The sequence below is a fragment of the Symphalangus syndactylus genome, chromosome 4 (assembly GCF_028878055.3).
Source record: "Symphalangus syndactylus isolate Jambi chromosome 4, NHGRI_mSymSyn1-v2.1_pri, whole genome shotgun sequence".
In the NCBI taxonomy this organism is placed as follows: domain Eukaryota; kingdom Metazoa; phylum Chordata; class Mammalia; order Primates; family Hylobatidae; genus Symphalangus; species Symphalangus syndactylus.
The window spans coordinates 28,364,700-28,378,134 of record NC_072426.2 but is presented as its reverse complement, the minus strand read 5'-3'; the positions used below and the strand labels follow the sequence as shown (position 1 = coordinate 28,378,134).

At 40.8% G+C, this 13,435-nt stretch overlaps 1 protein-coding gene across 1 annotated transcript in view; it reads right to left on the bottom strand.

Moving 5' to 3' along the window:
• The window catches only part of LOC134736458 (putative uncharacterized protein encoded by LINC00269), a 72,418-nt gene extending 59,339 nt beyond the window's left edge, over positions 1–13,079 (bottom strand). Inside the window, exons 1-3 of the mRNA XM_063637887.1 lie at positions 12,667–13,079; positions 10,921–11,007; positions 6,586–6,706 (exon numbers count right to left, since the gene is read on the bottom strand). Of these exons, the coding sequence (XP_063493957.1) occupies positions 6,586–6,706; positions 10,921–11,007; positions 12,667–12,678 (220 nt within the window). The 5' untranslated portion in view covers positions 12,679–13,079. The remainder of the gene's footprint in view (positions 1–6,585; positions 6,707–10,920; positions 11,008–12,666) is intronic.
• Positions 13,080–13,435: the final 356 nt, after the last annotated feature.

Sequence of the window (13,435 nt, the reverse complement as noted above, 5' to 3'; positions counted from 1 at the left end):
TTCAGGATACAAAATTAATGTACACAAATCAGAAGCTCTGCTATATACCAACAGTGACCAAAGCGTATTAGTCTGTTTACATACTGCTGTAACAAACTGCCTGAGACTGGGCAATTTTTAAATGAAAGAGGTTTAATTGACTCACAGTTCAGCATGGTTGGGAATGCCTTGGGAAACTTACAATCATGGCAGAAGGCAAAGTGGAAGCAAGGCACCTTTTTCACAAGGTGGCAAGAAGAAGTGCCCAGCGAAGGGGGAAAAACCCCTTATAAAATGATCAGATCTCATGAGAACTCACTATCATGAGAACAGCATTGCGGAAACTACCCTCATGATTCAATTACTTAGCACATAGGGATTATGGAGATTACAAATCAAGATGAGATTTGAGTGGGGACACAAAGCCTAACCATATAACAAGCTGAGAATCAAATCAAGAACTCAACCCTTTTTACACTAGCTGCAAAAAATTAAAATAATATATTAGGAATATACCTAAGGAAGTGAAAGGCCTCTACAAGGAAAACTACAAAACACTGCTGAAAGAAATCACAGATGACACAAACAAATGGAAACACACATGGATGTGTAGAATCATAAATTTCAGAATTTCATCTCATGGATGAGTAGAATCAATATGGTGAAAATGACCATACTGCCAAATGCAGTCTACGAATCCAATGCAATTCCCATCAAAATACCACCATTAGTCTTCACAGAACTAGAAAAAACAATCCTAAAATTCATATGGAACTAAAAAAGAGGCCACATAGCCAAAGCAAGACTAAGTAAAAAGAACAAATCTGGAGTCATCACATTATCTATACTATAATACAGTATAGTATTTTCAAACTATGCTATAAGGCCATAGTCACCAAAACAGCATGGTACTAGTATAAAAATAGGCACAGAGGCCAATGGAAAATAATAGAGAACCCAGAAATAAAGCCAAATTCATACAGCCAACTGATCTTTGACAAAGCAAACAAAAACATGAAGTGGGGAAAGGACACCCTATTGAACATATGGTACTGGGATGATTGGCAAGCCACATGTAGGGGAATGAAACTGGATCCTCCTCATCTCTCACCTTATACAAAAATCAACTCAGGATGGATCAAGGACTTAAATCTAAGACGTGAAACCATAAAAATTCTAGACGATAACATTGGAAAAACCCTTCTAAACATTGGCTTAGGCAAAGACTTCATGACTGAGAACCCAAAAGCAATGCAACAAAAACAAAGATAAATAGATGGGACTTAATTAAACTAAAAAGAATCTGCACAGAAAAAGAAACATTCAGCAGAGTAAACAAACAATGCACAGAGTGGGAGGAAATCTTTGCAATCTATACATCTGACAAAGGACTGCTATGCAGAATCTACAAGAAACTCAAACAAATCAGCAAGAAAAATACAAACAATCCTATCAAAAAGTGGGCTAAGGATATAAATAGGCAATTCTCCAAAGAAGATATACAAATGATCAACAAACATATGAAAAAATGCTCAACATCACTAATGATCAGGGAAATGCAAATCAAAACTACAATGCAATACCATCTTACTCCTGCAAGAATGGCCATAATCAAAATATCAAAAAATAATAGATGTTGGTGAGGATGCAGTAAAAAGCGAACACTTTTACATTGCTGGTAGGAATGTAAACTAATACAACCACAATGCAAAACTATAGAGATTCCTTAAAGAACTAAAAGTAGAACTACCATTTGATCCAGCAATCTCCACTACTGGGTATCTACCCAAAGGAAAAGAAGTCATTATATGAATAAGATCTTTGCACACTCACGTTTATAGCAACACAATTCACAAATTGCAAAAATATGGAGCCAGCCCAAGTGCCCAGTAATGAACAACTGGTTAAAGAAACTGTGGCATATGTATATATACATACCATGGAATACTACTCAGCCATAAATAGGAATGAAATAATGGCATTTGCAACAGCCAGGATGGAACTGGAGATCATTATTCTAAGTGAAGTAACTCAGGAATGGAAAACCAAACATTGTGTGTTCTCACTTATAAACGAGAGCTAAGCTATGAGGATGGAAAGGCATAAGAAGGATACAATGCACTTTGGGGACTTGGGGAAAATGGTGGGAGAGGGGTGAGGGATAAAATACTACACATTGGGTACAGTGTACACTGCTCAGGTGATGGGTGCACCAAAATCTCAGGAATCATCACTAAAGAACTTCTTCATGTAACCAAACACCACTCTTCCCCAAAAACCTATAAAAATTTTTTTAAAAAACAAAAAAAGTATTTGCATAATTCATTTGCAATAGAAAGTGATAAGCCATATAAGATCTATTTGCTGCAAATTGAAACACATATTGCTGCAAATATAAAGACGTGGAATAGTGTTCTAATATATGCTAGATAAACATTTATCAAGTGATATTTGATGGCCTAATAAGCTAAAAAGTTGGAATTAGTTCCTAGATGAGAAACATAAATTTAGAAGCTTTTTAAACACAGCGTCTACATGTGTTTCTCAGAATCTAATATCCTTAATTTATACTTGTTTTCTGGAAACTACCTACATATGATAAGTGGCATTTAGTTTGTGTTTATAATTTTTAAGATAATTTCACCCTACACTTTTTTTTTTTGCTTAATTTGCTTTTCTGAAAGTTAATAATACGAGCTTAAGGCCGGGCGCGGTGGCTCACGCTTGTAATCCCAGCACTTTGGGAGGTCGAGGCGGGCAGATCATGAGGTCAGGAGATTGAGACCATGGTGAAACCCCGTCTCTACTAAAAATACAAAAAAATTAGCCAGGCGTGGTGGCGGGCACCTGTAGTCCCAGCTACTCGGAGAGGCTGAGGCAGGAGAATGGCGTGACTCCGGGAGGCGGAGCTTGCAGTGAGCCGAGATTGCGCCACTGCACTCCAGCCTGGGCGACAGAGCGAGACTCCGTCTCAAAAAAAAATAAAAAATAAAAAAATAATAAGAGCTTATATGTGTCAAGCACTTAAATGTTACAAATGTCATTTCATTTGAAACTCACAAATAATATGCAGAAGATATAGTTACTATAGTCATTTTGATAAGGAGGATCAGAAAAAAAAATTGGTCGAGGTAGAACAATAGAAGGAGCTAGAGACTGGAAACTACCATGGATTTGCCATGTGGTTTATAATTATGTTATACTCCCTGCTAGAAGGCAGGAAAGAATTTGCAGAAGACAATATATGTAAAAGGAATTGGCAAACTGTGATTATTGTATTATTTTGAAACATTAAGAAAAATGAGGAGCAGCAAGATCGCAAGTTTCCACAGGTCTTTTCTGTTTCTTACTCAGATTGTGTGATATAAGCACAGTGCCATATCAAGGGCCATATATATCAATCATGGCTCAAAGAATGAAACGAAATTCAAATGTACAGTAGAAAATTTTTTAAATGACTGTTACTTGACTGACTAGCTTGTTAATAAGTACTTGTCATTCTTCTGTAAAACACTGTGACTCTTGCTCGTAACAAGCTCAGTACTAAAACTAGGTATGCATGTCCCTATGAACATCCACCCGATTACACAACCATCTTCCAGTTCATCTTTTGTCTGATAGGGTTTTACTTATTAATAATACAAAAATCCACATAGATTCAGACTCAGTAAAACATAATCCATTTTGACTACAATTCTTCTTTCCTTGCTAAGACTTTAAACAATAGAATAACCTGCTTGGTGAAACAATTTAAAGCACCAAGAGAGATTCTGTAATGCCTTTGAAGATAGATTTTGAGATTACTGCCTTGTTGAAAAAGACTTCCAATGACAATCATGGTTTATTTTCCGCTGTAGATATTTGAAAAGTTTTAGAAGTTGAATTTTTCACCAGAATATTTGTTCTATTAGAAGGGATCCTTGTCTATTCTGTTCACTGTTGGCTCCCTACTGCATATCATAAAGCAGCCTTGTGATAAGAATTTGTTGAATAAATAAATAAATTTTAAGTATCCTACATTATCATCATGCATTTCTTTTTAACGGATAAGCCTTCAAATGAAATAATGCCTCTAAGGAAGTTCTATAACCACAGAAAGAAAGATTCAGATTCTCAGTAAATTCACATTTTAAATTTTGAAAATATTTACAAATATATATATCCGATAGCAGAGGACAGAACATTATTCTGATAGTTTGATCTATTAAGTTCTTACAATTGTAATTAAATTTTCTTGGATAACTTCTAAGGTGCAGACGGATTATTGAGTCTTGCTGACTGCTGATTTGTTTGTTTTGCATTTGCTCTAATCTTAGGAGAAAATAAGGATTTTTTCCTTTATGCCATGGCAGAAGATTGACTTCCACATAAGTTTTAGGACTTCCCTTGAGTAAAGAGGCTATTAACTCTAAAATAGTATCGAAAGAAGATTCCTGGAAGCAGAAAGATGATTTAATTTTCACTTAGGTAGGTATCTTAGTCTTTTAAGAAAAGCCTCTCATTAGAATTATATTAGTTTTAAAATCTTTATCCTGGACCTTTCTATTAGTTAGATCTTAAGCAGGTTTTGACCTTCGTTTTTATTTGAAACATTAAAGAGAGCAAAATCACAGCTTTGATTAGAAAAATTTTAATTGGTAAGGTAATGCTAACTCTGGAAGCAAACACCAAAATAATTGTACTTGGGGAAAATATGGAAAGAAGTTTATTTTTCAAAAACAAACTTGAATACTGACAATATTCCTTCTCTTAAAATTGCTGTCTTCTAAGTAGGAATTCAAGGACTCAGTCACCTTCTGTCATGTAGCATGCAAAAAACTTACCTACCTATTCCTAGTTTGCCAAGAATTTTTTTAATCATGAAAGGGTGTTGGATTTTGTCAAATGCATTTTCTGTATACGGTTTTTGTACTTATTGTATTAATCCTTTGTATTTTATTGATAGATTTTCATATGTGAGACCAGCCTTGCATTCCTGGGATGTATCCCACTTCGTCATGGTGTATCCATTTCTATATGTTGCTGGATTTGTGTTGTTTATATTTTTGTGTCTATATTCGTAAGACATATTGTTCTGAAATTTTATTTTTGTAATGTTTTTGATTTTGGTACTAGGGTAATACTGACCTTATAGAATCAATTGGGAAGCATTTCTTCCTCCTCCATATCTTGGAGGAGGTGGTGAAGAATTGATAAATTCTTAACTATTTAAATATTTGGTAGAAGTCATCATTGAAGACCTCAGTGCCTGATCTTTTTTATGTGGAAAGTTTTTTAAATTAAATCAATCACTTTACTTGTTATTTGTTAATTCAGATATTTCTATTTCTCTCTGAGTTTGTTTCAACAATTGGTGTTATTTTAAGTTTCCCAATTTGTTGATATAAACTTCTTGTTCATACTATGCCCTTAAAATCCTTTATTTCTATAAGTTCCCTTTATTCCTGATTTTAATATTTTGAGCATTCTCTTTTCTCGTTCTTTCTAGTTAAAGGGTTGTTACCTCTGTTGATCTTTTCACAGAAACAATTTTGATTTTGATGATTTTCTCTATTGTTTTTCTATTCTCTGTTTCATTTACTTTATTCTCTATTCTTTATTATCTATTTTTATTCTCTAATCTTTATTATTTCTTTCCTTTCACTTGCTTTGGTTTTACATTTTCTTATTTATCTAGTTTCTTAAGGTGAATGCTTAATTAGTTTGAGATCTTCCTCTTTTAAAACATATGTAGTCATTTATAGCTATAAATGTCTCTCTAAGCACTACTTCAGCTATACCTTAGAAGGTTTGGTATGTTGTATCTTTATCACTTCCATTAGTAACAAAATATTCTAAACATTTTCCTTGAGATGCCACTTCACATCCACTGGGATGGCTATAATAAGGAAGATATATACAGTTGACCCTCAAACAACACAGGCTTGAGCCGTGTGGGTCCACTTATATGCAGATTTTCTACCACATCTGCCATACCTGAGACAGTAAGACTAATCCTTCCTCCTTCTCCCCCTCCTCAGCCCATTCAACATGAAGACAATGAGGATGGAGATTTTTCTGATGATCTACTTCCACTTAATGAGTAGTAAATATATTTTCTCTTCCTTACGATTTTTTTAGATAACATTTTCGCTTCTCTAGCTTACTTTATTGTAAGAATATATAATACATAAAAATATGTGTTAATTGACTATGTTATTGGCAAGGCTTTTGGTCAACAGTAGGCTTTTAGTAGTTAAGTTCCAAAGGAGTCAAAAGTTATATGTGAATTTTCAACTGCACAGGGAGTGGCACCCCTAACCCCCACATTGTTCAAGTGTCAACCGTATTAACAAGTGTTGCTGCAGATATGGAGAAACTAGAATCCATATCTTGCTAGTGGGAATATACAATGCCATAGTCAATTGGGAAAACAGTTTGAAAAGTTCCTCAAAATGTTAAACATAGGCCAGGTGCACTGGCTCACGCCTGTAATCCCAGCACTTTGGGAGGACAAGGCAGGAGGATTACTTGAGGCCAGAAGTCTGAGGCCAGTCTGGGAAACATAGGAAGGCCTCATCTCTACAAAAATATAAATAAATATTATCTGGGCATGGTGGTGCATACCTGCAGTCCAAGCTACTTGAGAGGCTGAGATAGGACAATAGCTTGAGCCCAGGAGTTGGAGGCTGCAGAGGGCCATGACTGCACCACTGCACTCTACCCTGGCAATAGAGTGGGACTCTCTCTGAAAATAAAAAAGTAAATAAAAAGATTAAACGTAGAATTACCACCATATGATATAGTAATTCAATTCTAAGGTACAGATTCAAGAGTACTGAAAACACACATCCACACAAAAACTTGTACACAAGTTTTCATAGCAATATTAATCACAATAGCCCATAGTGAAAACAATCGAAAAATCTATTAAGTGGAAAATGGGAAAACAAATGTAGTATATCTTTAAAATGGAGTATTATTCAGCCATTAGAAGGAATGAAGTATTGATTCATTCTACAACATGGTTGAATCTTGAAAACATAATGCTATGTGAAAGAAGTCAGCCAGAAAAAGCCAGATACTATATTATTATATTTGTATGAAATATCAAGGATAGGTAAATCAATAGAGATAGAAAGTAGATCAGTGATTGCCAAGGGCTGAGGAGAAGGGTGAATGGGAATGACTGCTAATGGGTACAAGGTTTCTCCTGAGGTGACAAAAATATGCTGGAATTAGATAGTGGTGATGACTGCACAATTTTATCAATATACTAAAAACAACAAAATTATATGAGAAAAATAAAACATCTGCATTTTGACTTCGGAGGAAAAATGAACGTGGAGAATCACATGCAAGACGTATTTAAGGAGCCAAGTCTGTAGATGATGCAAGACTCCAGTTCACACTCCATTGACTAGAACAAAGTCACATGGCCATCTCTAATATCAAAGAGTGCTAGAAAATGCAGTTGGGTTCATGAACAGGAAAAAAGAATAAGGTTTTAAAAAAGACCTGTCAGCTGGGCTCGGTGGCTCACACCAGTAATCCCAGCACTCTGGGAGGCCGGGGCAGGTAGATCACTTGAGGTCAGGAGTTCGAGACCAGCCTGGCAAACATGGTGAAACCCTATTTCTACTGGAAATACAAAAATTAGCCGGGTATGGTGGTGTGAGCCTGTAATCCCAGCTTCTCAGGAGGCTGAGGCAGGAGAATCGCTTGAACCTGGGAGGCAGAGGTTGAGCTGAAATTGTGCCACTGCACTCCAGTCTGAGTGATAAGAGCTCAACTCAGTCCCCCCTCCCCCCCCCAAAAAAAACCCTGTCATTTTAGTAAGTCTCTGTCATAAGAATCAAACATTTCCTAATATTCCTCCCAATTTTCCCAGACTGTTAGCTCCACAGTGTCAAAAGTAAAAGTGGTTTTTGTTCACAGAGAATAATATGACTGAGGCGCTATCTCATTTTCTATCTCTCAGCTCTTATTCTACCTGTTGCCTTCATTCTCAAAAAGGCTTTTTCTAAGCAGCCAGAAAGATGGTCCTCTTAGTCTCCAGCCTGTACTTTCCTTAAAATCTCTTTCCCTGGGTCACAAAATATACCCACTCACAAAATATTCCCATCACTGAAATAATCATGGTGATCTATGGGCAATATACAGGCTGGAGATGAATGTATATCCTTTTTTCATGTGGTAAAGGGGGAGCAAATCAGCTGAACCACATAGAAACAATTTACCACAGAAAAGAGGGATTCATTTACTAGAATCAGAAGGAAAGAGGTTCTGGAGAATCAAAGACATCCAATGCCAAGTACGTGGAAATCTGAATGGACTGTCCTGCCAGGATGAACGCTGATTGGGTTTATTTCAGAGTCACAATAAAAAAATAAGCAATAAAGAAGAACAGTTAATTTGGACTGGATTGTGGAAGAGCTTGGGAATAATCATGCTTATATTTTGCCCTGCTTTTTAAAGGAGTAATAACAGTGTGATCTTGTTTTGCTCTGTGTCCCCACCCAAATCTCATCTCGAATTATAATCTCCACATGTCAAAGGAGGAAGCTGGTGGGAGGTGATTGGATCATGGAGGCCATTTCCCCCATGCTGTTCCCATGATAGTGAGTTCGTTCTCATCAGATCTCATGGTTTAAGTGTTTGGCACTTCCCCTCTCCCTCGCTCTCTTTCCTGCCACCATGTACTATGTACCTTGCTTCCCTTTTGCCTTCCGCCATTATTGTAAGTTTCCTGAGAAAACTTTCAATTGACTTACAATTCCATAGTCACATGGAACTGTGCGTCAATTAAACCTTTTTTCTTTAACAATTTCCCAGTCTCAGGTAGTTCTTTATAGCAGTGTGAAAATGAACTAACACAGTAGGCAAAGCCTACAACGGGCAGATTCATACAGCAGTGGAAGCAGAATAGACTGCAACAAGGAGCAGTGAGGGAGGATGGGCAGATGTGTCAGGGGACTACTGCAGAAGTCTAGGAGTGAAGTAACAATGCCTGAGAAGAGCTTATGGAGCTACAAATAAAGCTACAAAAACATATGTGAGATGTTGCAAAAGAAAAATCAACATGACTTTTTAATGTTTGGATAAAAGAATAAAATAAGAAAAAATATTGGTAGGGACACTTTGAGAAAAGTAATCAGAACTAGGTTGAACTGAGTTATGGGGTGGGGAATTTTTAACTTTCTCCCTTTTTATTTGGCACCTGAATGTTACCATGATGTTACAAAATGAAGGGCCATTGTAGATGCATGGGTAATTTTTATTTTTTATAATTTCAGTGAATAGCTCTAGGATATATCCAGCAATTCCACATATATACAGCTTCAGAAACCCGTGGCTTGTTTTATATGTGAATTTTTTGTAACTTGGTAAATTCAAAGCTCTGAGATACAAGCAATCTGGAAAGTCAGGCAATATTAGCAATATCCGAAAATAACTTAAGACTCTGAGGGAAAAATATCAAAAGCCCTAGCATATTTTGGAATGTGGATTGATAGGCTTACTTAAAAAAAGAAGAGTCTTGATAAGATTTATTATATATATATATAATTTATGATATAAATATTAAACAATGCTAGATCATATGTAACTACAATAACAGCAAGACAAAAAGCATTAAAAAATAAGACAAAACTTCATTTGGTAAAAGAAAGTACAGACCAAAAAGTATACCTAATTTAGGCCGTGTTCTACCCTGGGATGGGTCCTTCCTACCTTCAGGCCAATGTTGCCAATGTTTCAAATGCTGAGCCAGTCATGGCATCCCAACAGGACAGAAACTCCTTCCTTGTAGATGCTATTCAGATTCCCATGCAGCAGATGAGAAAACTGAGGCTCAGATAAGTGAGGTCACTACTGAGGATGACCCATCTCAGGAAGGAGCAATGCTGGCTTGGGGCAGGTGAGGTCATTTCTGGAGCTTGACCCAGCTCCGGAGGAAGCAGGCCCTGACATGACTCCCAAATCGGCCAAGCAAATGCTGATCCACTGGTTTCCCTTCCATTCTTCCCTCACTCTCCACCTGTTTGGGGCCTTAAATCATCACCTTTTCTCACACTTAGCTCCTCAGGGTCTCCCTAGCATCAGAAAGAACCCTGAGCCCAGGGTCCATCTCTTCTTACTCCAAAGTCACAATCAAAGAATCACATGATAAGCCTTGAGCCTACGATTCTGAAAGCACCTCCTGAGCTCAGAAGGCAGAGAGGGTCTGTCCATCAGTGAACAGAACAGAGCCCACAGGCGAACAGCCTGTAACCTGCAGCCCACACTCCAATAACCAGAGCTTGATCAAGGAAGCTACAAGGAGTGGATGAGATTGGGGGCCACAGCTAAACTCCCAGCTCCAATCTTTACATGGTACCAAGGACAAAGCCCAGAAAAATAAGCTGACACTCTAAAACCCAGGGGTCGGGAGTCAGTGTCAAGCCAGTGCCCAGAGCCAGAAAGCTGAGCCTGAGGCAGAGTCAGTGACCAATACAAAGGATCCCACATGCAGAGCCTGACCTCTCCCTCCTGGGAACCAAGATCAGAATCCAAGAATATTGCAGGGTCCATCCCAGAGGTGGCGAGTGGGACATCCTGTTACCACAGACATATGGGACAGAGAATCGCCTTGGGTCTGTACAAAGCAAAGTCACATTCACAGTTTCTCCTCCCATGGTCAGTGGCTTTGGGCCCTGGGTTCTAGGAGCTGGGAGATGCCCTGAATTGTTAACAGTTGACTCCTTCTTGCTCTGTCATTCCTGTCATTCCGCTAGTACCTGTTCTGTGCTAGGGCTGTACTGGGTGGGCTCGGTGATGAGCAGCACTCAGCCCTGTGCTGAGAAGTTCACAGTTTGGTAGAGTGAGACCTCATCACTAGATGAAAACGTCCATAGGTTTTCCCAGCAGCCCTCCTGGTGGATACTCACAACTGAACCTAGCATAAGTCTTCATAGAACTCACCTCTTCTGTTGTGTCCACACAGAAGCACAGGGAGTGATCTGAGGAAAGCTGAGGAAAGCTGGTCGACCGATAGCTACCGGCTGGGCCCTGTAAAGGAAGTGACTTGTCGTTCAGGGCATACAACATAGACTCCTGCCTATCCAGAGGGTAGAGACCACAATGTCAAATGGAGCCCAGAGTTCATCCGAGTAGCATGAGCCGTGACCAAGGCCTTGGTGTCCTGATTCCCGAGGTCTAAGTTCAGAGACCAGCGCAAAGAGACCAGGAGCTCTGATCCCCTAACCTTCAGCCACGATCTCAGACGACCAGGCCCAGAGATAGATGGACTCAGTCTAGACAGTCAGGACAGGGACCAGACCCCAAATTTAGAACTCAAGTTTCAAAGAAAAAATCTAGGTTAAGGCCCCGGGGTCAGCCCAGAGAGCAGCTCCCAGAACGAGGAGACCAGAGTCCAGGCCCAGAATCTACAGCCCAGAGCTCATATCTTGGAAAGGGAGGAGAGGAGAGACGGCACTACTGTTTGCGAGATGCCTGGCACCCTGAGAAGTTCCAGAGACCCGAGTCGGATTTAGTCTTTCAAATGCCAAGATCTTTACTACACCTAACATTTGCAATGCTTTTCTTTCTCCTTGAAATGTACTTCCTCTTACTTCCATACTTTGGGACCCTTCCTATTCCCCAGAGAGGTTTTCCCTGACCACACAATCTTCAGATGATCTTTCCATTATTATCTCTTTCAGTCCCTCATTTGTCATCTTTGTGACAACAACTGCATTAATATAAATTTGTGTCATCTTTCCCCATTATACTGGGAGCTTACAAAGGCAATTATGTTTTCTGTTGTCTCCCCAGGTCCTGTCCCAGAGCCTAACACATAGTAACTTTCCAGAATTCATTTGTAGAGTGATCAGGTGTCAGGTGGCAAGGGCGGGCAGGGGAGAGGCAACCCCTGATCTCTCAGGGTATCCCTTGGCCCCCTGCAGTCCTAAGCATGGCCACAAGATGGCAGGGCTGACCCATACTTTCCCCGTGGGACACAGCAAACTTTGTTCTTCCCTCAAGTGCCCTGGGCCTTCAGGGCCAGGATACCCCCATCCCTCACCGTGGCCCCTGGAGGCCATACAGAGCCGCCTGAGAAGACAATCCTCCCTCTCAACCATTCTATCGCTCTTTAAACAGGGGAGTCAACTTGGGGCCAAGAATCCCCGGGTGAGTCTGACCTCTTATTCTACGTCTGCATGTGTCTGTCCGCACCTATCTCAGAAAGCAATCCTTCTTGGTCCTCTTTCAGCGCCAAGAATTTTTTTCTTGTTTTCTCAGTGGGTAGAGCTTCCCGATTAGCACTCTTACATATTTACCATTACTAAATGCTCTCCTTCCGCCCATTTACAGCTGAATAACTGAGGCTCAGCAAGATGAGGGCGTTTGTCTAAGTGACAACCCTCAGGTCAGGATGGAGTGGAATGAAAATGAGATATGCGTACATCTGTCCGTGGCACCTTCCTGACCCCCTCACTTGGGGGGTCTGGTGGCTGGGTACCCAACTGTATGCAGAGGGGAGAGGCAGCTGCTCTGTAGCCCAGGCAGCCCTGTGGAACGAGGCTTTCCTTGGCCCTTCTGGCAGAGAAGGTCTCCCTTAACCTTCCCCGACCATCCCCCACCTCCAATTCAATAGGCAGTTCACTCTCAATCAATTCAACACACTCTCCTCCAGGGTCTCTACTTTTCTGTCCAGGACAGACTCACCTGTATCTCCATCTTCCTGTTCTGGAGAGGTGGTTGTGGGGATTGGTTGGGTTGCTCTGAGGTAAGTGGGTCTCTTAAAGCTGCGCTGGGCTGGCGGCCAATGTGTTGTGCTTAGGGAGGGAGGGAAGGAGGGGAAGAGGGAGGGAAGGTGGGGAGGAGGGAAGCCGGGAGGGGAGGAGGGAAGGACAGAAGGAGGGAGGCAGGGAGGGAAGGAGGGAGAAGCAAGGAAGAAAGGAAGGAGGGAGGGAAGAAAGAGGGAGCCCAGCCTCCAGCCTCGGGGCCCAGAGCCGGCAAGGCCCGCCCCTCTGCCTTCCTTTGCTGCTCAGCTCTCCCGCGAGGCCGGGCTGGAGGGACACTTGATGTTACAGCTGCAGACAGAGGGAGCACACAGGGCCTGTGGACTTACCGTGTGCACGACGATGCGGACACACCTACTGTGCCAGGCATCAAAAGACTCTCAGCTCCCAATTTACCCTTCAAAACATGCTCTGTGATTAAACCACAGAATTCCTTTCAGCGTTTTTCGAGTGAGCACGATGCAAAGCTTCTCAGTAGAGGGCGCTAGAGAGACATGGCAAGAAAAAGGGGGCTCCAGCCGTTTCGGGAGGCCCTTTCGGGGGTCGGCCTGGCAGGCGGGAACATCTGGGGGCACCGCGGTTGGAACGCGCAGTCTGGCCGCGAATCCGGGAGCTTGCAGTTGCGTCCTGGCCTCGCCACCAACCCCCTGCAGCCCTCGCGACAGAGACACCGGGGCACGAAGCTTCCTGCC